The 27,886-nt window shown below is 45.5% G+C and overlaps 4 protein-coding genes across 4 annotated transcripts; 2 read left to right on the top strand and 2 right to left on the bottom strand.

The window, feature by feature from the left end:
• The first annotated feature begins 40 nt into the window (after positions 1-40).
• LOC120640783 (histone H2A.Z-specific chaperone CHZ1-like) lies at positions 41-5,084 on the top strand. Its single transcript, XM_039916701.1, has 2 exons — positions 41-818; positions 4,757-5,084. The coding sequence occupies exon 1, from the start codon at positions 257-259 to the stop codon at positions 791-793; it is 537 nt and encodes a 178-aa protein (XP_039772635.1). The 5' UTR covers positions 41-256; the 3' UTR covers positions 794-818; positions 4,757-5,084.
• An 11,668-nt stretch (positions 5,085-16,752) lies between these two features.
• Positions 16,753-21,930, top strand: LOC120640780 (transport inhibitor response 1-like protein Os04g0395600). The gene is made up of 5 exons (XM_039916700.1): positions 16,753-17,036; positions 17,948-18,849; positions 19,474-19,963; positions 20,046-20,868; positions 21,470-21,930. The coding sequence occupies exons 2-4, from the start codon at positions 18,398-18,400 to the stop codon at positions 20,826-20,828; spliced, it is 1,725 nt and encodes a 574-aa protein (XP_039772634.1). The 5' UTR covers positions 16,753-17,036; positions 17,948-18,397; the 3' UTR covers positions 20,829-20,868; positions 21,470-21,930.
• A 317-nt stretch (positions 21,931-22,247) lies between these two features.
• Positions 22,248-23,953, bottom strand: LOC120640082 (cysteine-rich and transmembrane domain-containing protein WIH2-like). Its single transcript, XM_039915972.1, has 4 exons — positions 23,899-23,953; positions 23,754-23,819; positions 23,206-23,410; positions 22,248-22,751 (listed from the first exon to the last, which is right to left on the bottom strand). Exons 1-4 carry the CDS (start codon positions 23,951-23,953, stop codon positions 22,697-22,699), a joined length of 381 nt encoding a protein of 126 aa, XP_039771906.1. The 3' UTR covers positions 22,248-22,696.
• A 331-nt stretch (positions 23,954-24,284) lies between these two features.
• On the bottom strand, positions 24,285-27,684 carry LOC120640779 (sec-independent protein translocase protein TATB, chloroplastic-like). The gene is made up of 6 exons (XM_039916699.1): positions 27,289-27,684; positions 27,018-27,139; positions 25,802-25,861; positions 25,607-25,727; positions 24,882-25,001; positions 24,285-24,764 (listed from the first exon to the last, which is right to left on the bottom strand). The coding sequence occupies exons 1-6, from the start codon at positions 27,449-27,451 to the stop codon at positions 24,619-24,621; spliced, it is 732 nt and encodes a 243-aa protein (XP_039772633.1). The 5' UTR covers positions 27,452-27,684; the 3' UTR covers positions 24,285-24,618.
• Positions 27,685-27,886: the final 202 nt, after the last annotated feature.

Below are 27,886 nucleotides of genomic sequence, written 5' to 3'. Positions count from 1 at the left end.
CGGTGGAACATTCCTTCCCAATCTTCCTTCCACAGGCCCGCAGCATGCCCAGGCCCGGCAGTTCGGCCCACCCAGGCCCGGCAGTTCGGCCCACCAAACCGCGTCAAAGGCTGCGAAGCCCACCTCCCTCTCTGTCTCTCTCTCGCCTCTTCCTCTTCTTCCTCAACCCCACCACTCTTCATTCACTAGACGACACGACTCCCCGCTCACCCGTCCTAAAACCCTAGCTCTCCCCCTTCCCCACCGCACCCCCGCGATGGCCACCGCCGACGGCGAGCCCCAGCCCGTCGTGGCCGAACCCGCCCTGGCCCCGGCTCCGGATCCGGCTCCCTCCCCGTCCCCGGCCAAGCGCAAGCCCGAGGAGGACGCGGAGGCCGACGCCGACCTGGCGCCCCCCAAGGCGGCGCGACCCGATGCCGACGAGGAGGCCGCCGCCGAGGCCGAGGCGGCCAGGGCCAGGGCCCGGGCGGCCGACAAGGGGAAGGGGAAGATGGTGGTAGAGGAGGAGGAGGAGGAGGTGGACGACGGCGGCAGCGATGACAGCAGCGACAGCGACGACGAGGGGGAGGGCGGCGGCGGCGGCAGCGACGACGACGACGAGCTCGTCGAGGACCCGCTGGCCGAGGTCGACCTCAGCAACATCCTCCCCTCGCGGACCCGCCGCCGCGCGCCGCCGCAGCCCGGGGCGTACCTCGTCGCGCCGGAGGATGCCGCCGCGGAGGATGACGACGAGGACGATGACGCCGACGTCGTTCCCGAGGAGGTGGGGGCGGATGGGGAGGAGAGCGATTAGGGCTGCGGCGCCACGGGCTCACTAGGTAATTCCTTTGCTTCGTCCTCCTGCTGCGCTCAAACGCATCCGCGGACACCGCTAGTTGGACGCATTCTGTTTCAAGGCGTTTATTTAATCGCAATAATCTATATGACGCTTTTAAAGTTCCAATTATTAAGTTCTGTAGGGTTCAAGTTCAACTACAGCGTGTTACTTTAAACTTGGCTGTGCGCACTTTGATGTGCCTAAGGCCCTGTTTGTTTTAGCTTGCAGATTGTGGATTGCAGCTTGCTGGTTGTTACAATCTGCAAGCTAAAACATGAAGGACCTTATCTATGTTGTGTTGTGTCTGTCGCTTGGATGCATCTATGGCTTGTGTTTCTGGTATGGAAATGTGTCCTATGTTATGTAGAAATGCACAAAGTTTCCCTGCTGTTGGATGACATCATTCAAATTGCATTGTTTGGTGATGTTCCCAAAATCGGTTCAGTCACAGCCTCATCTTAATTTGTCCTCTTGCAGTGGTTTTCCTTTTGTCCTTGGCTAATGCGTGACAGTTGCTCATTTACATAATAGAGCTTCAACTCGCATTAGATATATTTCTATATTGTTCAGGGTTCAAGTATCTGCCGCCCTCTCATGTTGGAGGGAGGTCCTAACTTGTTTGTGAGCCAGGGTTAATGCTGAAGCGAGTTTATTGCTGGCATGCTTTGTCTAAGTGAGCCTGTCTTATGGAGATTTGCATGCTTTAGCCCCCAAAGGAACTGGTTCTTATGCTCTTTTGGAACATTTACATCAAAATAGCGCATGAGGCAATTGCAGAACAAAAATTTCATATGAATTAACTGGATGAGATTGTTACACTTTTGGAAATGAGAAACTGTTAAGTCATCGGGCATGTGGTATGCTGCGCAAAAGGGCTGTTAGTTTTGTATATTGTACTTGAGTGTTTAAATGAACTATTATCCAATCCTGTCAAAGAAAAAAAAAAGCTAAATTGAGTTTGCGATATGATTCTTCTAGCCTTGATTTGACACTTCTATAAATTGGCCTAGGTAGCTATGTGGGTGATGCTGAGCTTTAAGGGAAGCCCTGCTGCTGTGATTTGGTCTGGCATCTGCCGTTTAGTTGTTGGCACAACCTAGGCAGCCCAAGGGGCAGCGTGGTTGGATAGACAGGCACTGTAGTGATAGGTGGTACTGAGTGGGGTTGTCATTTGTGGAGGAGGTGCTTGGTACAAGAGTGATAAGGGGGGAAGGGCGGGTAGCACCAAAAATATGCAGGACCAAGGGTAAGAGGTGGGGAGGGGAGGGGAGGGAGGGGGAGGGGATGGTACTTTGGGTATAAAGATTTTTGGGCAGGCTAGATGCCAGACAACTGTTACATCTGCAGTATCTGTTCCTGACCAGAACATCATAAATAATATTCATAAAATTGAAGTGTAAATGTCTCTTCTATTCAAAACATTCGTTTTTCATTTCTGTGTTAACTGACTAAGCCCTAGGCACTACCCTGCTGGCTGCTTAGGCCCTAGCATTTTCTAGAACTCTATTAAAAGAGATGCAGGAGTTACATTTTGGAAGTGTTAAGTGAGCCAAACCTTGGACACATGAAATGCTTATGTCATCTTGGTGATTAATATATTTTGCCTGTACATCAGTAGTTTAGTTTACATTACAAAAACATGAAAGGATATATGAGCTAAGCTCTATCTCAACTTGAAGGTTTTTTTTTTAACTTGAAGCCCGGGCTCAAGATGAAGTATGATTCTGAGTTGAGCGAAAATTTATAGCTATTTCAAGGATATGTGGGCTTTGATATTTTTGCCCAGCTTCATCTTAACACAATATGTTTTGTATATGCATCTGGTTCAATCAAGTCATCCGTGAATAATTGTGTTTCTAGACGTGTGCTCTCTTGTAACCTTCTTGAAATAATAAGAACATATTGCATTACTGATGTTCATGCTGTGAGATGCTGCCTGATTATGTGCTCAAATTTATGCTTCACATAACTTTTCTGACAGAACATATGCTTTTGCTTTACTGTTGATTTCCTTTTTTTTGTTGTGAAATTCATATTCTAATGCATGCACTAAGGTTGTCTTGTGAGCTGTACTTATGTGAATTTGTTATCTCTTAGTTTCAGTTTAGCCCTGTTAGTTTTCTTTTATTATCAGCTATTGATTCAAGCATGGGTGCTAATATCAAACAACAAACATCAACACTATCAGTTGTTCAACACAGTTATCTTGGTCTAGACTGGACCACAGGGATGCCGCTAGTGGGCTTACCATGCACTTACAACAACAACAACAACAACAAAAGAGCCTTTTATTCCCAATTCCCAAGCAACTTGGGGTAGGCTAGGGCTTACCATGCACTTTATGTAAAAAAGCTGCTAGATGAACTAAATAGCAGTTATCAATTGCCCTCCTGAAATTTATTTTCATCAGTTACTGGCTTACTGCCACCAAAAGAAAAAATATAGGATCCCTTTTCAGTTACTGCTTAGTGACCCTTGCAAACATCTTGTAAGCATTGTTTTGTTTTGAAACATGTGAAAGTATTCACACATAAACTACGAATAATAACATGGTACTTTTGCTCCATATCCTGGCATACTAATGGCCTTCTTACTGAATTATAAGCTTCTATTGATCATAACAGCAGATATGCAGTTTTTCTTCAATTTTACAGCTACATTCTTCATAGAGCATACACTTGCTTACATAGAGCATGCAGTTATTTACGTTGTTGGTACTTTACATGTTAACTTATATGCTTTCTGTTTGAGCAGTGGTTCTTACATATAGTCTATGAACTAAATCTGCACAGCTTTGATTGTGCCTCTTGACCCCCTTCCACACATTGCTTTCTGCTTGAGCAGTGGTTCTTATCTTGCCACATGGGTATATTAGCTAAGCCAGCCCTATGTGCTTCCACAGTTCCATATGTTGTGACCCGTGATCCACCCCCATAGCAGTTAGTGTGTACTGTTTTCGCCGCTGTGTATGATAGCCATTGATTGTCCTTTTATGTGAATTTCCTTTTCGTCATTGTGAATCTCTGTCTTATCCAATGTGCATGTTGCTTTGCTTGAAGGCATTAGATATTCTGGTTGACATTGGAACTTCTCTGTTAGTATGCATGTCCTCATTTCTTAAGTTCTGTTTGATCTGAGCTGCCCCTTGCACCCCTGTTTCATCTACAATTAAACAATTAAACCAATAAGTGATGGCTCTAGACAGCCATGCCCAGTGTCCCAAAACAGTTTTTTGTATCAAATCACAGTCCAAATATGGACAATACCAGTAGATATCATATAGGTATTGGGTGCAATTTATATGTTTTTGATGAAATTTGCTCAAGGTGAGTCTTGAGGATGAAGATGCAATACCTCATTAAATTTTAACATGGTCAGATGGTGATCTGTATCAGAACAAGAAAAATCCCAGGCCATGGTCATCTATCACCATAATTTTTACCACCAGACACTAGGTGTCCATTTTTACATCCAAATCTTGGTCTAGTGCAGTTGTCAATTTGCAACTCTTTAGTTGGTTGACTCATAATGGTTGGATTTAGATGTTGCAGGTCTATTGTTTGTCAATATTCAATCATTTTGTTTCACCTATCCATCAAATGATTAAAGTGCTGTTCATTCATTCCAAAGAACCGCATAATTAGCTGGGACCCTCCCATGTGTTTCTAGTAGCGGCCAATTAATGTGCTGCCAAAACCTTCTCTGTTACTGACCACTCAATAGTTGATGTGCTTCCATTGATCGATGATTTCTCAGTTGGGACAATATCAATAAAGCTCTTTCTTGTTGGTCCTATAAGCACATGATTGAAACGTGATCTGCTCAATAAATGTCCGCATTGTTGGAGAGATTGGAGCCACGCCTTTTCCAGTTCGTTTAGGTAGGAAGCCAATAAACGCTTCTGCTAATATTGTTTGCCTTTTTTTTAATTCCTTGCAGAAAGGAACGGTGGTTTCTGGTGCTGGAGTTAGATATCATCCTATGTGCTGGGACCTAACAGATTTTCTGTTGGGCTTGGTCGCTGATAACTCGATCGTCATTCTGCAATCTTTATTAGAGTTTAGAGTTCTGTCTGTCACCATGATTTACTGCATCATTAGAGTTCGAGTGCTGAAGGGACACTTTGGTAGTTCTAATTATGTAAGGCTTAAGATTTGGCAAACGGTTATGCTGTGATCATGGTTGAACAGTTAACGTCGCACATCTTTTTGTACACAGTAATTCCAGACTTTCAGTTCCCAACGGTTGTTTACCTTCTGCTTTCGCAGTCATGGTGTGGTTCTCGTGTAGTGTAGTTGGAATCTTAGAGCATCTCCAACAGATTGCTCACCCCTCTCCTCAGTATTAAAAAATTGATGTTTTGGTGATTGAGGTGTTCCAGCAGATTACCAATTCAATCTCCATTACTTGTAAGTTTTTTGGTAATCATCAACACCCCCCCTCCCCCCAAATGAAGGGGATTTTTCCTCTACCCTATTGAGCAGGAACTATTATTTAATAACAAAGTAGTTATTGGTAATGGAGAAATATTGATGTTTTGGGTATGGGGTATGAGTAATTTGTTGGAGATGCTCTTAATCTTTGGTTGATGGTGATGATTTGGTTGCACTTCAAGAATATCGTTTGTGCTGCTGTTATTTGTCTTTGCTTTTTGACGAGCGGTTGGGTCTTCGTGTCTATAAATCGGGGTCATAGAGCAAGGGAGGTGTTGCATGGTTTTGCATTATGGATAGGTCTGCCTTTAAACCTCGTACAGGATCTTAGAATTAGGCACTGGCCAAAATCAGTTGGGCCTTTTAAGTCTGATCTTCCTGTGATATGGGAATGTTTAGAGGACCTACACATATACACTGCATTTCCGGAAAATGCTAAAGTGTAGATTCTGTATACGATACCAAGACAGAATATCTTAAGTTAGATTAAATTTAGGGAAATTGGTGTTCTTACCCCTATTTTGATTATGAATTGTGATTTTACTTTTTTTTTACTTTTCTGATTTTACCTTTATTTTATGAAAATGAAGAGAAAATTATCCATACTCCGTGAGCAGCACTTAACGGTGTGAAATTAGCTGGTAACAGAAGAGTTTACCATTACGAATTTGCCCCTGTTTTTATATATACTTTGTGATTTTACCCCCACCCCCACCCAAATTTTGGCATTAAACATATGGATGTAAATACTTTGTGATTTTACCCCTACTTTGGCATTAAACATATGGACAACATTTTATCATATCTAAGAATAATTTTATTAACTAAAATCAATAAGATTAAAATTGAGCAATAACAAAAATTTTGACAAAAAAAATTGACAGCATCATGACATAACTTGCGTGTATAAAAGTCCAGAACACATGCCATAGCTAATGGATCTAATTATTTAGAATGTTTGTTGCCAAACTTAGGATGTTAAGGTGTAAAATATGAAAAAAAATGTATTCACGGCTGTAAAAAAACATATTAGTGGAGTTCTGATGGAAAACATCTTGAAGCCATAATATCTTTTATCAACTAATACACATTTAAAATATTTCTTTTTCGACTTAGTTGCTGCAGAGCACCCCTGCTCAATAGTGTGTTGACTTACGAGTAACTATGCTTACATAGAGATAGATCAAAGCCGTCACTGTCACTGATACGCACCTGTGTTGTACAATCCCGGATAACTGGGTGGAGGCGGCTAGTCGGATAGTTGCTAGCCAAGAATTAGCTTGGGTTGTCTCTTTTTTTTAGATAATGGAATATATTAAGCATGTTTCACCCTCTGTATCGATTGATACATATAACTGTTCGAAAACACAACCGCACCGCACAACACGTGAGTAGCAAAAATGAGAGACTAAAACATGCTTAAACACAAGCAATCCGATTAGTTGGATATATAGTTCTAACAGGTGGATGCTGCAAACAAACCCTTAAATTTAGATGCGGAGCGGAGCGGAAAATTTAGATATGCGGAGTGGTAACAAGTTTTTACACGCCCGTATAGACAGTGTAACCTGATTACAGCTCTGCCGAAATGAACAGAAACTAACGCAATCTGTTTTTTTTATCAAGCATACCTGTATTAAAGTGCTAAGGAAAACGTACCAGAACTAGTACGAATACAGGTACACTGTAGGAAGATACGGAGGACACCCATCCAACCCTACAAGCACAAAGGACCTCTAGAAAAATAGAAATTACAACGAAGTCCTTGAACCACCTGTTGACGGAAGGCTCCCGAAATCGTCCCCGGGAAGCGCCGACTCCGGCCGCCACCGCCGAACCCAAGGCCAGAGGGAGCTCCTTCGCACGCAGGCTTAGAAGTGAACCGCAGTAGAAACTCATCCACGCGGACGAGATGGAGCCGTCGCTGAACGCCCATCGGTCGGGGCCACGCCCCAAGCTCCGTAGACCATGGATGCAAGCTCACTGCTGACGACGAACGCCGTCGCAGGGAAACCGAGCCCAATCCATCCACCTGGCTTCCACATCACCCGCAGCATCCTCCGCACCCTCGCAACACAAGGCCGGCGAACTCACCTCCCTCTCGGGCCGAGAAGCCGCCGGCAGAGACCTCCTGTACACGGGCTCCACACTGGGAGCACCACCTCCACACACTCATCGACGACGCCGGAGAAGAGCACCGTCGAGACGGGGATGAGCACAAGAGGACCTTATTCCATGGTTGCGCCGCCACCTCAGCAGCGTCGCCGGAAACCTAACCCTAGACTTACTACTAGGACTACCACCGACCGGCAAGGGACTAGCGGTCTCCACCACCTCGCGAAGCCCAGAGGGCAATCGGAGGCGAGGAAGACCGCCGTCCCCGCCGGCGGCGACCGGAGCGCTCGCTTTCACCCCGCTCAAACAGTAACCGGACGAGAGAGTTCGGGAAAGAATCCGTGTATAAACGGATCACGTTACATATTCGTGAACCAAACAAGGTAAGAGAGCACTATTTTCTCTTGGGGCCCCTGCCATGTGTTTTTTTTTATCAAGCCCCTGCCATGTGTTGCTTAACCATTCACATTAATTTCCTCTTCTTTCTCCCGTCCCGTGCTTTCTATCCTTGGCCGCGATTGCCCCAGTAGGCAGCAGTAGCTGATCGATGGGCATGTGATGGATGGACCCCAGAGAGAGAGAGAGAGAGAGAGAGAGAGAGAGAGAGAGAGAGAGAGAGAGAGAGAGATGAATAATAAAGCGTCGGTTTCATGGTGGTCCTTGTTGCCCATGATTGGAACGGAATAAGTTCTCCCTCATGGCATGCTTCCTTGCAGCCATCACAGTGCTCGATCCCTTTCCCTTCTCATGCTGGTCCTCGATCATCTCATCTTGGTGATCAGGATCAGGATTCCACGAAAGGGGGGAAAGCACGGGGGATATGCACGACTATGTAAACCTATCCATCTGTTTTGATGCGCATTCAAGTTAAGCTGAGCTGGTGGGGAGAGGGCGAGATGTGATGATAGATATGAGTGTATGGATATGCACGCAAAAGCCATGCAAATGGATCGTCCCGCAGCACTTATCAACTGAGGCGCGCTGTACTCCCTCCTTACTGAAATTTAGGGCATTCTGAGATTTTGTAGACAGATTATGGAGGTAGACAAAAGATGCATATATCCCTCATTAGTACATTGTTCAGTCAATCAGTTGCTTAGTTTTCAGCTGCCCACACCAAAACCAAAGAGATTAGTAGGCCTTTTTTTACTCCATGGCCCACTGCAATTGATTTTCTTTTACAAAGCTAGCACCAAAACTAAGGAGATTAGCATGACTTTTTATTCAAAGAACTCTATGATATCTTATATTTACATTTGAGTACAAATTTCAAACCCTCAGATGTCTTATATTCCAGGACGGAGAGAGTAGATCTTATGATTTTCTTAGATGCAAGATATATCTCTCCATTACAATTACGCGACAGAGTTTTTAACTCCCTTTTTCCGTAGCGAGTACGGCGGGTTTATTTTTTATTCTAAGCGTATTGGTGCTTATTCACTGATTGGATTGTGCCACCTATAGTGGAGTGATTTTGTTTGTCCAATTCACATGTTGTGTACTATCACACACTATAAACTTGTGTTACAAGAGATAAGAGGTACTCCTCTATATTGCAAAGGAAATCGTTTAGGACATCGACACAATCTCAAACAACAACTTTGGCCACTAACTTTTTACTGTAAAAAGTTTATAAAATATAGTCAATATATACTTTTACGAAACTAGATTTCAAGATGAATCTACTTATATTACTTTTATATTTTCAAACTCAACCTAAAAGAATTTATTTATAGTCAATATTTAAAATGTTTGACTTAAGACAAACTCAAAACGACTTTCTTTACAATATGGAGAGAGTAGTTGTGCTGCGGAACCCAGGAGATTTTAAGATACCATATATGTTACATATGCTTCACCTTTATTTCCTTTACTAGCTAGAAGGAATCAAACTATTTTCAAAGGCACCCTAGAAATTTTCAGGTGAAATCCTACGTTTTAAATGGGACCGGTCTACTCGGATGCGTCCATTATTATTGTATATGTTATAGGTTTTTAATAAACCGGATTGCCAACAGCAAGCCTCCTGTCCGCTGCTTGCCTTCACGGACATGGCCGAGATTTTCCATCAGCATATTCGATACGGCTGCATTGCATTGCATTGCATCCACCATTTTCACTTGATTGGGTGTGATTGAGTGCTCATGGCGTAAGACCAAAATTCTCTTATTCCGGGAATAGCACAAGGAGTTGAGAGTACCAAACAGTACTAGTGAAAGTAGCGTGTGGTAGTACCTTTTTATGCTCCCTTCTGATGAGCTTTTCTTTGAGCTCTGCACCTGATTGGTTAAGGTGTGTCAGAAACAGAATCTTTCTGTTTTTTATATTCTTGTAGGGAAATAAAGCAGAGCTTTTAGTCCATCAAATGCCCAGGCTAGGGCCAGAGAAGGTTGCTGTGGATCTATACTAGGATCTCCCTCAGGTTAGTTGCAAATGCACCATTATCGTAATGCCTAGGCTAGCTCCCCACAAAGATGCCCTTTCCCATCTTTTCTCCCCCTTCCTTTCCCCCCATTTTTCTTCTTTTACTATTTTGTCATCTTTTGACATCACATGGCTGTAGACCTAGAACCCATGATGTCAAGTATATTAATATTTTTTTAATTTTAGTGGTTAACTCAGGTTGGGTAGAGAGATATAGACAGGTTGAAATGAACTTAGACAAATCAAATGAGTTCACTATGCAATTTATTTATATGCTGCAACAATGCATTCGAACGCAGAGAACACGAAGAACATCACCCGCACTGAACGTAGAGCGATTGCCCGAACCGGTATAGATCCTTTATCTTTGAGTTTTAGCTATGAAGCTACAGAGAAGTGCGGCACAAATTACTAGCATGTGATCGAAACACCGACAGCTCAGGAATTACATAAGACCTTAAGATAAGTGATGAAAGCGATGGTCGAAAAGTTAAGGCAAAGGGTGTGTTGGGGCTGATTGAGAGAGTTTCTTCGAACGAAACATCAGTAAGAAAGTAGTAAAGAAATCATGTCAATGTGGGGAAAAGCAGAGGTGTCAAAGGGGCTGATAGGTTGGGCAAGGTAGTGATATATAACTTTTTGTTTCTTCATTTTTTTGACATATAACATGTATTTTGTTGGTACAGCTGTAATCATGTATTCTGGGAGTTTGATTATGTGGTATCTAAGCATATTCGGTGTCAAAGTATAAATTGTTGTACGGCTTGTTAATTAATTGAAGCAGGGACAATATAATAGTTCTTGTCACAAATAAGAGAAGTCGCTTTGGAGAACGACATGGTCAACAAGACATTGGTTTGACAACTATTACTTTAATTTGACAATTAATTAATAGCATACAGTGCATTCAAAATGTAGCACATTTACAATATTTTAAAAGCTACTTTTGAAGATAAAATGTGCTACAAATGTGTTTAGAATTTGACAACTATTCATTCACTTTTTCCGAAGCAACCTCCGAAAATGACAGGAAATTCCTACTATATATTCACTATAGGTAAAAAAGAATTAGTCCAGTTTAATTACGGGGAAATTAAATTGGGCCCAAACCCTAATACTACTTATTTCCAACTGAAAGTTTGAAGTTGTTACCGAAAGAAAACAGGGTATTATTGAATTGTCCCTGTATCATCAACAATATTGCAATGAATGTCGACAGTAACGAAAAAATCTGATGATCTAAGCATGGCGCGTAGGCTCATAGGTGGAAGAGTTCCTTCCAAACAATCAACATTCGTACGCATATATACAACACTAGAGACAAAATGCGCCGACAACAAAGAAACAACCTTTACTTTAGAGGCACTTAGTGGCTAACGACCATTCCTTACCTGCTAATCATGAGAGAGAGAGAGACCGAGGGTGTGTTTGGCAGAGCTATCAGAGCTGATTCTTTGCTGAATCCAACAGGAGCTCTGCCATATAGATTTTAAAAGAGAAGTGATTCTCTGTTGATTTTGTGAAATGAAATGTTGAGAGCTGAAAAAAATAGCTTTTCTTGATTATGTGAAGTGATTCTCCATCCTAATTTTAATAGTTTAGGCTAAGAGTCAAAGTGAATCATTTCTATCCATAGAATCACTTCGTTCTATCAAAGAATTAGCTTCCATAGAGGATCAGATGCAGCACTACCAAACACACGTTCTGGCGCTATTGCTCCTGCTCCTCGTCAAACAGCGCTGGCATTCCTGCTGCATGCACCGTGGTGATGTCCTAGCCAGCAGCTAGCTACCCACATGCTCCCACGCCAGCCCTCGATCCCTTTTGCTATTCTAATTAATCTCACCCTGCCCAACTGGTGATCTTTGGCAACGCCAGCGCTAGATGTGATGTATTCTACTGGGAATCCTAGGGCATAGCCGCTTGCAGGTTAGTGTGGCATAATCAGGGTCACTAGCTTGCATTGGCAGCTGCCTGCTGTTATTTTTTGGTTATCATCGCCTCGTAACCCGAGCTGCCTTTGCTGTTAGAGATAACTTAGTTTAGGCGTCCAGCAGCGACCTTTTCCTAATTAATCAGGCCTCTGGTATTCTAAGACTCGGATGTTGAGCTACTACAGCTAAGTAGCTATGGCACGGGCGAGATCAACCTGCTGCTGAGAGCCTCCATTCCGATCACCTTGAATTTCAGCAGATGAGCAAATTGTTCTTGGTAATAAGAACTTTGCATAAACTTATAATAAACTTTACTCCCTCCATCTCATAATATATCCACATCAATATTTTTAAGTTGTCCGACTAATTGTGATTAGTCGCAATTAATCATGCTTATCAGTCTGTCGGTACCGATAAGGGCCACCGGCTCGATTAACTTGACTAGAACTCTAGTCATTCCGACTAATAATCAATTAACCGTGATTAGTCATCCGATTAGTGTGCGGAGGACTAGCATTTTAATGTATAACTTTAGACCTGGAAAACTTTTGGGCAGGCAATTTGGTGGCCATTAGGTTTTGGTATATAAATCTCTTTAGGCGAGCGTTACTTCCATGCTTCTAGCTGTAAGCCGTCGTCCGTACGTCCGCTCATCCGCACCGCCGCCGCCCATCCCTACTACGCCCGTCCGCACCGCCGGCCGCCCATCCGTACTTGCAACGCCCGAGCGCCGCCTGCTGCGCCGTCCCTAGATTTCTTTGTTATTTTAGCAGCAATAACTTGCCAATCTGGATTTCTTGTGTTTGGATACTTTGGAATTTGGATTCTGCGGCAATGTTTTCTTGACGGCTAGTGTATCTTCTCTATCTTGCTATTGTTTTAGCTCCAGTCTAGTGCTCTTTTAGTTTAATTCCCAAATCAGAACTCACAAATTACAAAGTTAGTGACCATCAACATTATCTTGATATTTCCTTTAAACAACACACTACATATAGTATATGGGACCGATATATGTAGTATGGATCCTGAAATATACATGACGACTAGACTACGACTAGGACCTACTAGACTCGACTAATCGAGCTGATCGACGACTAATTGTCTTATCGGTACCCTTACGAATAGGTTCGATAATGTGATTTGAAAACATTGGTGCACATTTATTAGCCTTTCTCTGAAAGCAGATTTAGAAGGCTACTTGTTGGAACTCAACATATAGCTATGTTTGGAACAAATTTAAACTCTAAAAGTAGCTATATTTTTAAACGGAGGAAGTATGGTTCAAAAACAAAAATCGGCAAAACCTCCCCCATTTTCAGACGAAAAGGCAACACATCAAAAAGATGCGCGCATATATGATGTAGGATCGCAGTGCCTTTATTTAGAGACCCTGAAAAACCTAGAAATGTTATTTAGAGACCATCGGCGGTTGAATGAATTTGAGGCTGCATGATCCAGTGATCCGATCCCACAAGGTCTTGTCCAATTCCGGCAAGCTAGCGCTGCCGAGTTTAAGATAGGGTCGTGGTCGTGGACACGATCGGCGACTGAGGAGGGGGAGATGATCTTAGTAACCAGCAGCAGTGCTTTTATCATATATCAAATCAGCACAAGCCAACAACCACCAACCAGTCAGTAATATATTTTTTTAATCCATGAGCCATAGTCGAGCAGAGTGGATATATATGCAGAGAGCCACGTGACGGCAGAGATCGGGACACCGCCGTTGATAAGAAATGAGACAGACACTGATGCCAAGCGAATGGTGGAACTTTGAGACGGAAGTGAGAAGAGTCTGGCGGAGGGAGAAAGAGGATGGAGAGAGTTAGAGAAAAAGAAGGACGATGTCAGGATTTTGTTAGGACAGGGAGAAGATCTTACACGTCATCTTTCTATCTATCCATTGGGTAAAAGAAAAAAAAGAAAAATCGTGTGGTATGCAGTCTATCATGGGTGTAAATGATATGGATAATATCCGTTCATACTATTCATTCTATCCACTATCTCTTAACACTGGTGGCGCAAAATTAGGCAAGGATCTTTTGAGTTTGAACTCATTTAGAGAGGTTAATATTCATTCGTATCTGAATCCAGATTTCAGTATCTGACACTATATCCGAATCCAAAAAGAAATTTATATTTTTATGATATCAATATCTATTTATATCTAATTTGAAAATTTTGACACTATCCGTACCCAATCCAAATTCGAGAAAAATAGTAACTATCCGTAGTTATCCAACCGTATCCGATCCTTTCACCAAAACTTTAATGTTACCCCTAAAAAAACTGTATCATTTATTTTTATAGGTTTATATTATTATCGTTTTAGCACAAGTACTGGAATTATCCGGGGCATTTCCGTCCCCGAGGCTCCAGTCAGAAGACACTGAGGCCACGCAACCTAATCTTCACCCACAGTCTCACGTCAGCGCCTGAAAGCAACCTGATGGCCTCCACGTGTCACCAAAGACTTCGCGCGCCACCAATCAGAAGACGGCATTCCAAGAAGGGTCATGCGCTAGCTAATACTATACGCAGCAAGTGCCTTCACGAATGCGATGTGTTTTGGAAGCTCGTGCTTGTAAAACCATTACATTAGCGCGCATAATTGTGATGGGACGTTCATAATAATGTTATCTTGGTTTGGTTGGCAGGTATTATTATTTTGTTCTGTTGTTTTCCGCTCATTTTATATCTCGGTTAAATCCGGTAGTATGCAGATGGACTAAAATAGGAGGACTAAAGTTTAGGCCGATATTTACTAATAGACTAAACATGAACTAATTTTGAACTAATCAAGGCTAATGAGTTATAACTACCAATTAGCCATTATCGACGCAATTAGATTGACAATTAGTTCATACGTAGTTCTACTTTTTTTTTAGATCATACTTAGTCCGTGCCAAATCCAAGGACTAAAAAATTAGTCCTGAATCCAAATGAGGCCTAATTGCAATCTAGGTACAAGGATTTTCTTGTGCAGATACAAGGAACCGACGCATTTTGACCATATATTATGCTTTTGCTAAAGCCTAAAGGTCAATAGAACAACAGCAGCAGCTCATACGTGCAAGCAAACTCCACCTACGAATCAAGCACGGAAGTGGTACCTTAAAAAAACATTGCTTCGATAAAATGAGTCCATGGACCATTACGTAAGGCTTCCTCCAGCAGTTGCCGCTCGTACCGGCGACTTCGCCAGCCGGGACAGCAGCAGCAATGTCTTGGAAGTTGGAGCGCGTGCGTGTGCGGGCTAGAACGCTCGCTCTCGCCAAGCGGTGGCTGCAGCGCTAGCATTCACTCTATTTGCTGCAACTGGCCAATATTATTTTTCTCACACACCAAACTAACACCAGCCATCAGCTACCCGTCAACAACAGTCATGGTTCCGCTAGGCGCTAGGCGGATTCTAGACGCTGACCCTTAGCTTAGCACCTAGTCGGGATTAATCGCGCCTAGGCGTTGCTAGGCGTTTTCCTAGGCAATGAATAATACATGTATAAATACTTAAAACAAAAGAAAAAATAGAAGATCAGTGCTCATGAAATGAGAAGAATGGAGAAAAGGCCCATTTGAGACAAGTGGATCTAAAGTTGGCAAGAAGGCACAGCCCAATCCATCGATGCCTCTCTGCTCCTCCACCGGGCACCGCCGCCTCCTCTGCTCCTCCACCGGCCGCCGCCGCTTCTGCTCCTCCTCCACCCGCTGCCTCCTCTGCTCTAGCTCCACCTGCCGCCGCCTCCTTTGCTCCTCCTCCATCCGTCGCCGCCCACCCGCTCGCCTCTGCCACCATCTCCGCTGACCAGGCCGCCGCCCGGACCCGCCCATGCTTCCTCCTCTGCAGCCTTCGCCCTCACCGGCGCGGATCCGAGCCTGCGCCCGCCGCCGCCCGCACAAGCCCATGTGAGCGCCCGCCGCCGCCCGCAGCTTCTCCTCCCCCACCAGCGACCTCAGCCGGACGCTCCTCCACCCCTGTCGGCGCCGCCAACGAGCTGCCGACGCCTATGGGTCCGCCTACCCCATAGGCGAGGCGCTGACCCTTCGACTCGCGATTAGGCGCGCGGAATCGCGCCTAGGCGAGCGCCTAGCGGAACAGGGGCAACAATATTTTTCTCTCACAACAAATCAGCACCAGTCACCAACCACAGCTAGCCGAATAAAGTGCGATGTTTTTACACTGTTCATCAATTAAACAATTCATTTAGTAGGCGACGTCGCAATGCCATTGGAGGAGGCCTAAGCATATTTCACTACGTTGTGGTTCGATGCAATGAGTCCATGGACCATTATGTGAGCATCCTATAACTGAAACACACGGACAGCCTTCAAACGAAGCTATGGACGGCCTTTGTCCACAACACTGCCGGTGATGGGTGGTGGATGCTGATGCTGGAAAAGGACCGATGGATTTGGAAGAGAGAGCGAACGAGCCGTAGATCGAGTGGCACGCTCGCCAGGTGCGCGAGCGCGCCCACCCGCGTTGGATTCCCATCGGGAGCAACGCGAGTGTTGCACTTGGGACAGAGCAAGTGATGGACGTGTGTGCGTGAGTTTGCACGGTAGGCGCGTCTCAAGACTAATCGAGCAATCTAATTTGTGTTAAGTCCGATTAGTGTGTGCTTTTGGTGCTTTCAAAAAAATAAATTGGAAGAGAGAGAGGCTGAGGTCATTTGGCCTGCCTGCCTGCCTGTCACGGAGAGGCGCCATCTAATCATTAAGGATTTGGGTGAATGAGAGAGAAGGAATGAATGAATTGGAGAGATGGAGATGACGAGGATGGCGCATGTGGCAACAGTAGAGGAGAGAGTGGATGTACTGTACTGTATACGCCCCCCGGGGCCGGGGGATTGTATACAGGAGTAGAATAGAGTAGACTATTGGTACCGTCTCGGTATCCGTATGCATGCCAGTATGCCACTATTGCACATCACACCACACCAACAGGCGCCGGACGTGACAGGACCAGTGCTTTTGCTTTGCTTTCCCTTCCTTTCCAGTGGCCGCACCTGCCTCCCTCCCCCGTCTCTCTCTCTATTTCTCCCCTCTTCCTGCTCTCTCTCTCTCTCGCAGTCGCTGCCGCATCTCTGCTCTCCCAATCGCCGCTCCCCTCCTTCCCTCTCAGCGCAGCAGGCCCGTGTGCAGGTGCGGGGGGCAGGGACGGACGGACGGGGGCCACCGCAGCTCCGCGCCGGCGCGGCCGCTCAACTCCGGCGCGGGGGTCAGGGCGGGCCCCCATTGGCGCGGGGCGCCGCCGCTCCCGGAGGCCGGGCCTCCGCCGCGGCTCCCCCTCGGCGGTGCTCGATCTGCTAGGTGCTCTCTCTCTCTCTCTCTCTCTCTCTCTCTCTCTCTCTCTCTCTCTCTCTCTCTCCCCTTGATTCGTGGTTCTGCTCCGGCGATGGATGGTCCGTGGGATTCGGAGACTTCCGGACTAGGATGAGAGCTCGGGTTGTAGGAGCTCCTGCATCTGGGAGCTCGGGGCTCTGGATGGATGAGGGTGCGGATCAGAGGTGGGGCTCGGTTGGAGACCTTTTTTTATTTTTTGGGGGGGGGGGGGGGTGGGTGGCGTTGGAGACCCTCAAAATAACAGTAGGGGCTGGGCTGGGCTCGGCTGAGGACTCCGTTGGAGATGCGCTCACTAGTCACTGCCATAGTGCCATCACGCCTCATGCCTTTTTTCTCTCTCTTCAAATTCTTAGTCGTTTTTCATACCTTACAATAGATTCCAACTCACTTAAATCTATATAGTTTGCTCGAAGGCGGGTAGCATCTTACTAGATGCTAACCGGGCAAATAAAATACCTTTTGTTGTATCCTTTTGTGGTTTGTATGCTAGTTTCCAACTTATTGAGTGGTGACATTTGCAAATCACATGAGACGGGTGGAGTTTGAGATTTTAGAGAGTTTTTGTTCTGGACTGAAGTTGGTTTGGTCAAACTTAGAAGATATGCTATCTGTTTTACATACTAATACGCTCTTTGGTCTACTAACGTTCGGATGCATCAAATGTTGGATAGCACGTTCTCAGTGCTCTAATGCTCGAATATCATACTTTACCTCCAATAACAATGTGGCACTGTCTTTGTTGAATAAAATCTGAGAAAAAAAATGAACGCGGGCAAGGAAGGGAAAGGAGTTAATCTTAATCATGTAGCAAAAAACTTCTTCAAGTGTATTCCACCTTAAGGCGGCAAGAGCTGAGGAGCTGCTAATTTTTTTTGCAGGTTTCGGTGGAGGGATCGGGCCTGAGAGGAGGGTGATTGCCATCTCCAGCTCATTTACAGTAATTCGGGCCTACTCCCATGTCCAAATCGGGCATGGGTCACGGATGCAGCAACTATCGGAAGGGGCGCAGCCTGCAGATCTGAAAGCCACCTGGTTTCCTTTGCTCAGTTGACCTGAGTGAATGGCATTGCTTGCCGCTGTTTGACTGTCATTACTTCCTGTTTGATGTCTGTTCAAGAAATCTAGCATGAGGTGATGTGCTCAGAGGACTTTTAGTTCTTGTTGCTGTTCTGTGTTGAATAACCCGGAAGCTCGAAGGGAAGTGGATCACATTCCCACTCTGTTGTTGTTAACTTCTTGGTCTGGCTTGGATAACCTCAACCTGGAGGCTGGAGGAGATCAAATCCAGTTCCTGCCCTGGTAACAAGGTGCTCCTAGGGGAGGGCATCATGACCTACTTCCCTGAGGAGGTGGTGGAGCACATATTCAGCTTCTTGCTGTCGCACAGTGACAGGAACACGGTCTCGCTCGTGTGCAAGGTTTGGTATGAGGTTGAGAGGCTGAGCCGGCGAGCTGTGTTTGTGGGGAACTGTTACGCAGTGCGCCCTGAGCGCGTAGTGCTGCGGTTTCCCAATGTAAGGGCACTGACGGTGAAGGGGAAGCCGCACTTTGCAGACTTCAACCTTGTGCCACCTGATTGGGGTGGCTATGCGCGGCCATGGATTGAGGCAGCGGCAAGGAGCTGTGTGGGGCTTGAGGAGCTACGGATGAAGCGGATGGTTGTGTCGGATGAGAACCTTGAGCTGCTAGCTCGGTCATTCCCAAGATTCAAGGCCCTCGCCCTTATCAGCTGCGAGGGGTTCAGCACCGATGGGCTAGCTGCTATTGCGAGTCACTGCAAGTGAGCTTTGTGTTCCCGTTCGTCAAATGCAGCATTTTGATTCTTCCATGCCTGTTTGTTAAGTGCATCATTTTTTTGATTTCCTGATTTGACAATGGTGCCCAATTGGAACTGCTTTGGCATTTTATTAGATGTAATGCATTTGCTTATGCACCATTAGTTGTGATTTTTTCTGGAGCCTATCTTCCAAGTGTATTTTCATTTAGGGTACAACTGTTCAAGTCATATGTTGGTCTGCTACGCATATAGAATACTACTGTTCTCCTGGATGAGCTGAACTATGATGAACCAGTTAATTCAAGTGGTATTTGATTGTTCTATTCTTGTATCTGCTCTTTAGATGATTAGCATTTTGTCATGGATGACTTCTAGAATTGTTATTTGGCTTGATGAATAAATACAGTTTTGGCATAGTGTATAGAGTTAGCTAGGTGTGATGTGGCTATGCTGCACACAAGTGTTTTCTTGGACTAGATGCAAAAATTTTATTGAACGAATTATCATCATTACTACTATCAGGAGTAATTGATTGATTTTAACTGAATACATAAAGCTTTTCTTGTTATATTGGAATCTAGTAGTTAATGTGCTGACTTTGTTTTCTTCCTTCTTTCTGTTGTCTAGGCTCCTGAGGGAGTTAGATTTGCAGGAAAATGACGTTGAGGACCATGGGCCCAGGTGGCTCTCCTGCTTCCCTGATTCCTGCACTTCGCTTGTGTCCTTGAATTTTGCGTGCATCAAAGGGGAGGTGAATTCTGGCGCACTAGAGAGACTTGTTGCTAGGTCTCCGAACCTACGCAGTTTGAGGTTGAATCGTGCTGTATCAGTAGATACACTCTCCAAGATACTAGCGCGCACCCCAAATTTGGAAGACTTGGGGACTGGTAATTTGACAGACGATTCTGAATCCTACTCGAGGCTGACTAGGGCACTGGAGAAATGCAAAATGCTGAGGAGTTTGTCAGGATTTTGGGATGCTTCTCCTATTTGTGTTCCTTTTATCTATCCCCTATGCCATCACCTAACAGGCCTAAACTTGAGCTATACTCCCACACTGGATTATTCTGATCTGACTAAATTGCTCAGCCGCTGTGTGAAACTCCAGCGTCTTTGGGTGAGTTCTCTTCTCTTTGCTTTGGGCATATCATTTTTATATGTTACAAGAGAAAACGTGTAATGATTTTGAGCATTCACAGGTACTGGATTGCATCTCTGATAAGGGTTTGCAAGTGGTGGCCTCCAGTTGCAAAGATCTACAAGAACTCAGGGTTTTCCCATCAGATTTTTATGTTGCTGGTTTTTCTGCTGTGACAGAAGAGGGACTTGTTGCAATATCATCAGGCTGCCCAAAACTGAGCTCTTTGCTGTATTTCTGTCACCAGATGACCAATGACGCACTAATTACCGTAGCCAAGAACTGCCCAAATTTCATAAGATTTAGACTATGTATACTTGAGCCAAAGAAGCCAGATGCCATAACAAACCAGCCGTTAGATGAAGGCTTCGGTGCAATTGTTCGTGAGTGCAAGGGGCTAAGACGACTGTCAATGTCAGGTCTTCTCACTGATAAGGTTTTCATGTATATTGGAAAGTATGCAAAACACCTTGAGATGCTTTCTATAGCATTTGCTGGAGATAGTGATAAGGGGATGATGCATGTGATGAACGGATGCAAGAATCTCAGGAAGCTTGAAATTAGAGACAGTCCTTTTGGTGATGTTGCACTCTTGGGGAATGTTGCAAAGTATGAGACAATGCGATCCCTTTGGATGTCATCATGCAATGTCACATTAAAGGGGTGCCAAGTCCTTGCGTCGAAGATGCCGATGCTCAATGTGGAGATCATGAATGAACTAGATGGAAGCAGTGAGATGGAGGAAAACCATGGTGACGACCTCTCTAGAGTGGATAAGTTATATGTTTACCGCACAACTGCTGGAGCAAGGGATGATGCACCAAATTTTGTTAAAATCCTATAGAGCTAGCTGCGAGTAGCCTGGTATCTTCTCACCCTAAAAGGTGACCCTTCTTCTAGATCTAGCTTCTTTTATATGAAATGTGCAATCTGCTTGTCAGTTTCTATCTGCTGCTCTGCTAGCCCATTTCTAGTGTCCTGTTTGAACTTTTTTAAAAGAAATCTTTTTTATGCTTAGTAGCTCTGTTGAACACTGCATGTTTCAAATGCATATGATATGCTCCGCAACATGCAAACTAGCATCTGTGGGCTCTCGTTGCTCATTATGTTACCATAAATGTTCCATTCAGTAGCAACTGAGTTTACCTGTTTCCTAGTTTATACAGGCATTAAGGTCAGGTGCCATAATAGTCCAGATCTCAAATACTGCATGAGAAGCTTCTGCTATGACCATTGATTAGCCGAGTACGGTTTCTGATAAGATGGAACTGGATAGTACTTGAACAAAACTGGATAGTGCTTGAATGTGATGTTTGGTGCCAAATCTGTAGCATTCCCTTTTTGTTCCTTCCTCAGTAGATTGATTGCAGCTGCACATAATTTCCCTCAACGTGCATATCATTCAAGATTCCAGTAGCCATAGGGAGCAGCAGAACCTGATGTGTCTAACCCTGTTTTCCCACTCCCACTCGATTGCTTTTACAGATGGTCGGTGGAATCCGGCATGCCCGGGGCCGCGGCAGCAGTGGTAAGTTCCTGAACCAAATCCCCACCTTTGCAGGGTCAGGAAAAGCCACACTGGTGTGCGCCCTTTTCTTGGAGCACCATGGCCGGGATCCATCATCATCATCCTCTGTACCACCGCCCCTGCTCAACTTTCAGTGCCCGGTCGGATGGCCACTGAGGCCCTTCATCACATAAATCCTGTGCATTGGAGAGGACCGGACCTGACCAACTTTTTTTGTTCACCTTTCGCACCCCCTGTAATCTGTAGTGTACCATTTGCTTCTGACATTGGCACAGTGGATTGTGTTGCCAGCCCTGCTGTAGCGTTTTGTTTCGTAGCCTTGAATCATCGGGACATAGACATTCCGGGGGCGACGATTTGTTCTGTTTTCTCCTGTGAATGCAGTGCGTGGAATAATTTGCGGTTTATCTGCCTACAACCCTGTGTCCATCACTGTGTGGTTTTGAAATGTTGGTGTGGTGCCCTGACGGTCATGCTGGAGCTTCAAAAGTTGCGAGCCATGGCAAACCGTGAAGTGAAAGCCGAGTGCGTGCGTGTGGACGGACTTGGGACGCGTCGGCGGCGGCGCGCGCGCACACCGGCCACGGTGCGAGACATGGGCGAGTGGGAAGCCCCAGCGCAGTGCCACCGCTCCAGTGTCCTGTCGCTGACACTGCAATGAGCTCGGCACTCAGCTTAATGGAGCCATGCGCTCGCTGGGGCTCCCCACCCGCCCATGTCTCGCACTGGCCGCACCGGCGGCGGCATGCCGTCGTCGTCGCGTCTCAATCCGTCCGCTCCGTCGGGCAAAAGATTGGGGACCGGACCTTCCGAATTGCAGAATGAGACGCCGATGATGGCGATGCCAGAGCAGGAGCCTTGGTCTTACATGCCCGGCGTAACGCGACGTCGCTGCAGAGTCATCATCCACCAGTCGCCTCGATCTGCTCGGGCTCGACGGCGGCGGCCGCAGCTTATTTAATTTGGCGCATACACATCCCATACAGACATCACACGGCTGCAAGCAAGCTTGAGTTTCAGAGAGCGACAAGCTATAGGCTAATAGCATTGGTTCGTGCCGAGCAGCAGCACTGCAGCATGCTTGATCGGCCGGCACGAGGAGGATGGACTGTATCAGCATCGCCCTCTAGCCGGTGCATGTATCTTTGCCCTCTCCAACCGATGGACCTCCCTTTCCGTAGGCATCAGGGGCAGCAGCAGCACTGCTCCAGCAACCAGCAGCAGCACAGCCCCGCCAGGCTGCAAGCATGCATGCATCAGACCACACTCTAGCACTAGTCCATGTGACAAGTACAAATAAGGGCAGCTACCACTCACTAGTGAGGAAAAAACTAAATATAGTCGTTTTTAGTTCCATCCCAACTCATTTTAATCTCTGGAACTTCAACTAAGTCTACACAAAGAAAAATTAACATCAAATAATTACAGTAAGAATATATATATATATATATATATATATATATATATATATATATATATATATATATAATTCATCGTGGACTTGAAACAAATGTTCTCTAACTGAGTCTATGCAAAGAAAAATTAGGTCTCCAAGCAACGGCATGGATGTTCAGGGAACACTGCATCTGGGATTGTGGACGCAATCGGGAAGAACAAGATCAGCATGGCATGGCACATGCATGCATCGACGCATGAATGGAGAACTTCAAAAAGATGAGCAGAAACAACGCACCATCCTCCGAGGAAAGTGATGCAGTCGGCGTCGTCCTGGTAGTGGAAAGGCCCCGCATCGGACGGAGCCGCCTGCCCCGACCAGGGGTGCTCTGCTCCGCCGAAGTAGCCGTGGTACTGGTAGCCCCCCTGCGGGTTCGCCGCCGCCGGCGGCGGCGGCGGCGGATACAGCCCTGGCTGCGCGTGCGGGTACAAGTAGTCGTGGACTGAAAGAAAAATAACGGAGACAAATGAGGACGGGCCGGGAATCAAGTATGAAACGATCGCCTTGGCCTTTATGGGAAGAACAGTTCACAAGGATTCAGGAAACTAGATGTCCATCATCCAAAGAGGAATCTGAATGATTGAAACGCTGCTGGTTGAGCCATCAACGACTCTTTTGCCTGATTTCACGAGGAGTGAAGTTCGTCGGGGAAAAGGAGAAAATAATGTGCGGATTGAAGGGATCCTTGCAGGAAGTCTAGTACAGTACTAGCAACAACAGTTCGCAAGAACAAACAATCGAATTTAATCGTGCGCGAAGAGATCGTGGAAGGGGCACAATCTTGCCTTGTGGCGAGTACGAGTCCTTTGAGCCTTGCATGCTATAGTCCATCTCTCTCTCTCTCTCTCTCGCTCGGTTTGTGTGTGTTTATTTTCGGAGGACTTCTCTGTATGTTTGTGGCAGACTGATGCAGGAAAAGTACAAGAAAACAGGGCTGGTTCTCGATGCTTGTGTTGGGATCAACAACGACTCCATGCGGCGCCATTCCTTGCTAGAATTGTCCTCCTCGTCGGCACCGCTTGTGCCTATCCATACGCCGAAACTCACATTTTGGTAACAAACGTATACCCTTTTCTTCCAATTTTTCCATCCTGGCTTTCCCCTCAAGCGATAAAAAGAAACAAGACGGCACATTCACCGCACTGGATTCGGAAAATTGAGAAATGGACGGATAAAAAAGCTGGCATGTACGACACAGCAGCATTTGAGAGATCGCATCGTTGCATGTCAGGCTCGTCATTCATGCGTTTCAACTTTCATCAAACAGTAGCAGACCTTCTATGAACTATACTGACGGGCAGCAAACATTCAGAACCTGATGCTCAGAGAACGGAATCAATCGCCTCTCCGTTGAGTCATGATTAAACTCATTGCTCCATACAACAAACTCTCGTGGCTACGACAGGCTCAGAAATGTTACAAGGCTGACGACGGCACAACAGCAGCCGTGGCAGCGTGAGACGCACTACCAGGAAATATACACAGCCTTCTTCAACATCTACAACAGCAGCACAAGATAAACAGAATAGGCCTAAGCACTATAAGCATTTCATACAACCCTCGCCCGCCTCAGGGAAAAAAAACTGAGCAAAATTCCTCGCCCTGATTTGCTCTTCCCATCCACTGGCTTTATCGCTCGCTTTCCGCCTCTCAGACTGATTTGCTTCGCTCGCTTTCCACCTTCTCAGACTGATTTGCTTCGCTTGGACCAGACTCGGTTGCAGGAGCAGGAGCTGCGGGACCATCATTACCTCCTGATGTAGCAGCGCCGGTACTTTGAATTGGGGGTGCTGCTTCTGAAATTGGGCAAACACGGGGTTGGAACCTTTATTATTGGTGAAAAATACCTAACTTTCCTTCAGTTACAGAAAATGTGATACACTTCAAAAGATTGCTAAACTAAAATGACAGACCTTGCTCTTGTGATGGGGCAGGTTGAGTATTCCAGGCAGCAGCCGCTGATGCAGCAATTTGTTCTTCAGTTACTTTCATGAGTTCCTCGCTAGTATAAGGAGCAGCTTCAGGCTTAACATCTGCACGCAGGATGTACAGCAATGAGCCAGTGCCATAGCAATAGAGAAATCAATGACTTAAGTAGACTAGTGCAAGTCCATCTTCTGAGTTCTGAGCTTATAGTGAGAGCGAAGGATAAAATTTTCCAGGTTTCAACTACAATTTTCCTTGACAAAATTCACAGCAAGGAGCCTACATATATTTTGTTTTCCAAACCAAGAATCGAAGGCCAGGAACCTTAAGCTCACTTGAAAGAATTCATACTTGACCAATATCAGGGAAAATGGTAATCAGTCAACTAGATTATTGGATATCATCTTCCAGATGTAAATGGCTTCTGGTTATTGTTACTGAATAACACATAATTTTGTTTGTTGGTTAGTATTCAGAAAATGGAATGAGAAAGGAAGAACCATAACTGAAACAAATAATGGACAGATAAACAAATGTTTGCCAGCAACTACTAGAGATGGGAAGTGGGAACATTGAATATGCATCAAGGGGCATCTGTGATGTTTGACTGGCATGCATGATTCTCTAATATGGTTTATATAAGAGAAGTTCTTTAACAAAAGTGCGCATTATTCCACTGGAAAGAACTTCAGATGTAGGGAAATCAACTAACTTGGGTTGGCGGCAGGTTGTTCGTTGTTATTCGTGGTTGTGGGCCTATAATTCGTGGAGGGGGGAACCTCATCAATTCCAATTTCTCGTTCAAGTGTGCTCCTGAACTCCCTTGATACATCCTAAGTGCAGAAAATCATATTACATTACATAACAAGCTCATCAAACATATTGCAACAACAAATCAAGAACCAACCTGTAACTCTCTAATGGTTGGTTGGAAAGCACGCAAAGTCTTCCCCAAATTCCTGGCTACCTGCAAACAAGTTAGCAAATGAGACCAAAGATCCTTGTGTTAGCACTTAGCAGTGCATCCAGAACATTTCTTTTTGAAGTGCTAGCTAGCCATCATATGTTTGGTAGAGAACATACACTGAAATGCAAATTATTCTCAACTACAGAAGCGTAGAGAAAATCTTTTAAAAGCAAATGTGGAAAAAGTTATAGAACAGAATGTATTTCGACTTTTGCTGTTGGGTGATCAAGTAGGAGTACTAAAATTGATCTTGAGGTGTGCACACATGTGCCACAATATCTTTTGCCTAAAATTATTCAGCATAGGGCAGTGCAGCCAACATTTAAGAAATTACTGGCACTTAAAAGCTGATGATATTTGATAATGCTGTGAATTCAGTAAAGAATTACAAAGCAAAGGTCTAAATGTAGACATGAAACAGTGCTTGTAAGTCATGCTAACAATTCCATAGTCAGCAGTGTTCCACAATTAAAACTACTGATCAAGGAGGAACCTAACGGCTTAATACCATAAATTATCAGCCAAGATCAAGATAAAATCAGACATAGGTTAAATTTGTAATTTCCTGTACCCAACAAAAGAACATCTTTAGAGGGGAAATTATTTTGGTTAACCTCAAGTACATTCTCTAAAACCAAAAGTTGATTAAGAATGACATCAATTCTAATTCCTGATGAAAGTATGAAACTGCAAACAGCTCGGCTTGGCATGCTCACATGAATAGTAGCTCAACAACTCACAACATGGCATGCTTATTAGTCCCACAAAATGTATCATCAGTTATTGTTCAACTGGTCCACAGAAATTGCCAAACAAGAAAAAGAGTTACACCTAGTTAAGGCAGCTGATGGATAAAGCCAGAACTAAGCATCTCAACGGATCCGAGTGGCCTGAACAGATAGTTGGAAGAAATGCACTAGGACGAATGTGAACGGCCAAAGGGCTTTAACACTGAGTTAAAGAATTTACTTGGTCTTTACATAACACTACTGGAGTTCAAATTTTAGGATTGATAAAGTTCTATACCTAGGTCAATCTTGTCGGTCACTGGTCAATGTTTCTCAATTTCTAGCACCTCACAAGCACAATAATAAAGAGTAAAATAGCTCCCAGAACAGAAGGAATAAAGCTGGCAAGGTTGTATACGCAGATTCACCTCTGCTAGACCCTTGGGGCCGAACACCAACAAGGCAACCACTCCAATGACCAATGCTTCGGGAGCACCAACCCCAAACAGGGAAGCGCAGATAACGCTTCTGCGGCTCGATCTTCTGCTCCCTACATTTACACGCCAGAGAATGATAAAATCAGTGCGGCGCTCCCACAAGAGCATAAGGTGGAGAAAGATTTGCATCAGCAAAGCACGCAAGAACCCCACAACCAGAGCAATCCATTCAAAGGTAGGGTTTTTTCCCCCTTGCTCTTACCGACGAAAGAAGACAGCATCTGGGTCCGCACAGAGCCCCACACCGCGCCGCTCCAGCAGAGGAGAGGTCGGCGGCGGCCGCGCGGGAGGAACTGGAGGCGGCGCACATCGGAGATGGAGACGAAGGGGGGAGCCGGGAGGAGGAGGCTCGCCGTCGGCGTCATTTGGTTGGGGTTCACAGATTCGAGATAGGATTTGCTTGCGGGCGGCTTTCTCCGTTAGCTTAGCTGCAGGCCTGCAGGGTGCTCTTAGCCCAGCTGATTCGTGGAATCTGAACCGTCCGTTCCCGATCCAACCGTTGAGATGGTCTGCAAACCACTCACTGACTAAGCGCTCACTGCCTCCGAGCATCTCCAACAGCTTCTCCAACGGCGCGCCCGGGAGCTGCTAGACGCCACCACACCGGGCCGCAGCATCGCCGTGCGGCGGTGCAAGCTGGCGCTCGACGCGTTCCGGAGCGGCGGCGGCGGCCTGGGGGAGGCGCGCGCGCTCCTCCGCGACGCGCTCGACTGCCGCAACGTGCACCACCCCACCATCTACCGCGCCTGGATCAGCATGGAGGAGCAGGCCGGCAGCGACGCCGCCGGCATCCGGAGGCT

Source organism: Panicum virgatum, chromosome 7K, assembly GCF_016808335.1.
Source record: "Panicum virgatum strain AP13 chromosome 7K, P.virgatum_v5, whole genome shotgun sequence".
NCBI lineage: Eukaryota > Viridiplantae > Streptophyta > Magnoliopsida > Poales > Poaceae > Panicum > Panicum virgatum.
Note: the sequence above shows the minus strand (reverse complement) of the source record. Positions and strands in the feature narration are given on the sequence as shown.

Bases quoted from the DNA above. Each gene is read 5' to 3' on its own strand.
- LOC120640783 (XM_039916701.1), top strand. From the start codon at position 257: ATGGCCACCGCCGACGGCGAGCCCCAGCCCGTCGTGGCCGAACCCGCC.
- LOC120640780 (XM_039916700.1), top strand. From the start codon at position 18,398: ATGACCTACTTCCCTGAGGAGGTGGTGGAGCACATATTCAGCTTCTTG. The intron at 18,850-19,473 runs GTGAGCTTTGTG...TCTGTTGTCTAG, and splicing joins GCTATTGCGAGTCACTGCAA to GCTCCTGAGGGAGTTAGATT. The intron at 19,964-20,045 runs GTGAGTTCTCTT...GAGCATTCACAG, and splicing joins TGAAACTCCAGCGTCTTTGG to GTACTGGATTGCATCTCTGA.
- LOC120640082 (XM_039915972.1), bottom strand. From the start codon at position 23,953: ATGGCGCCGCATGGAGTCGTTGTTGATCCCAACACAAGCATCGAGAAC. The intron at 23,411-23,753 runs GCAAGATTGTGC...TTTTTCTTTCAG, and splicing joins GGACTCGTACTCGCCACAAG to TCCACGACTACTTGTACCCG. The intron at 22,752-23,205 runs GTGCGTTGTTTC...GCATGCTTGCAG, and splicing joins ATCACTTTCCTCGGAGGATG to CCTGGCGGGGCTGTGCTGCT.
- LOC120640779 (XM_039916699.1), bottom strand. From the start codon at position 27,451: ATGACGCCGACGGCGAGCCTCCTCCTCCCGGCTCCCCCCTTCGTCTCC. The intron at 25,002-25,606 runs GTTAGTTGATTT...TCCTGCGTGCAG, and splicing joins ACAACCTGCCGCCAACCCAA to ATGTTAAGCCTGAAGCTGCT. The intron at 24,765-24,881 runs GTCTGTCATTTT...GCCCAATTTCAG, and splicing joins TGCCCCATCACAAGAGCAAG to AAGCAGCACCCCCAATTCAA.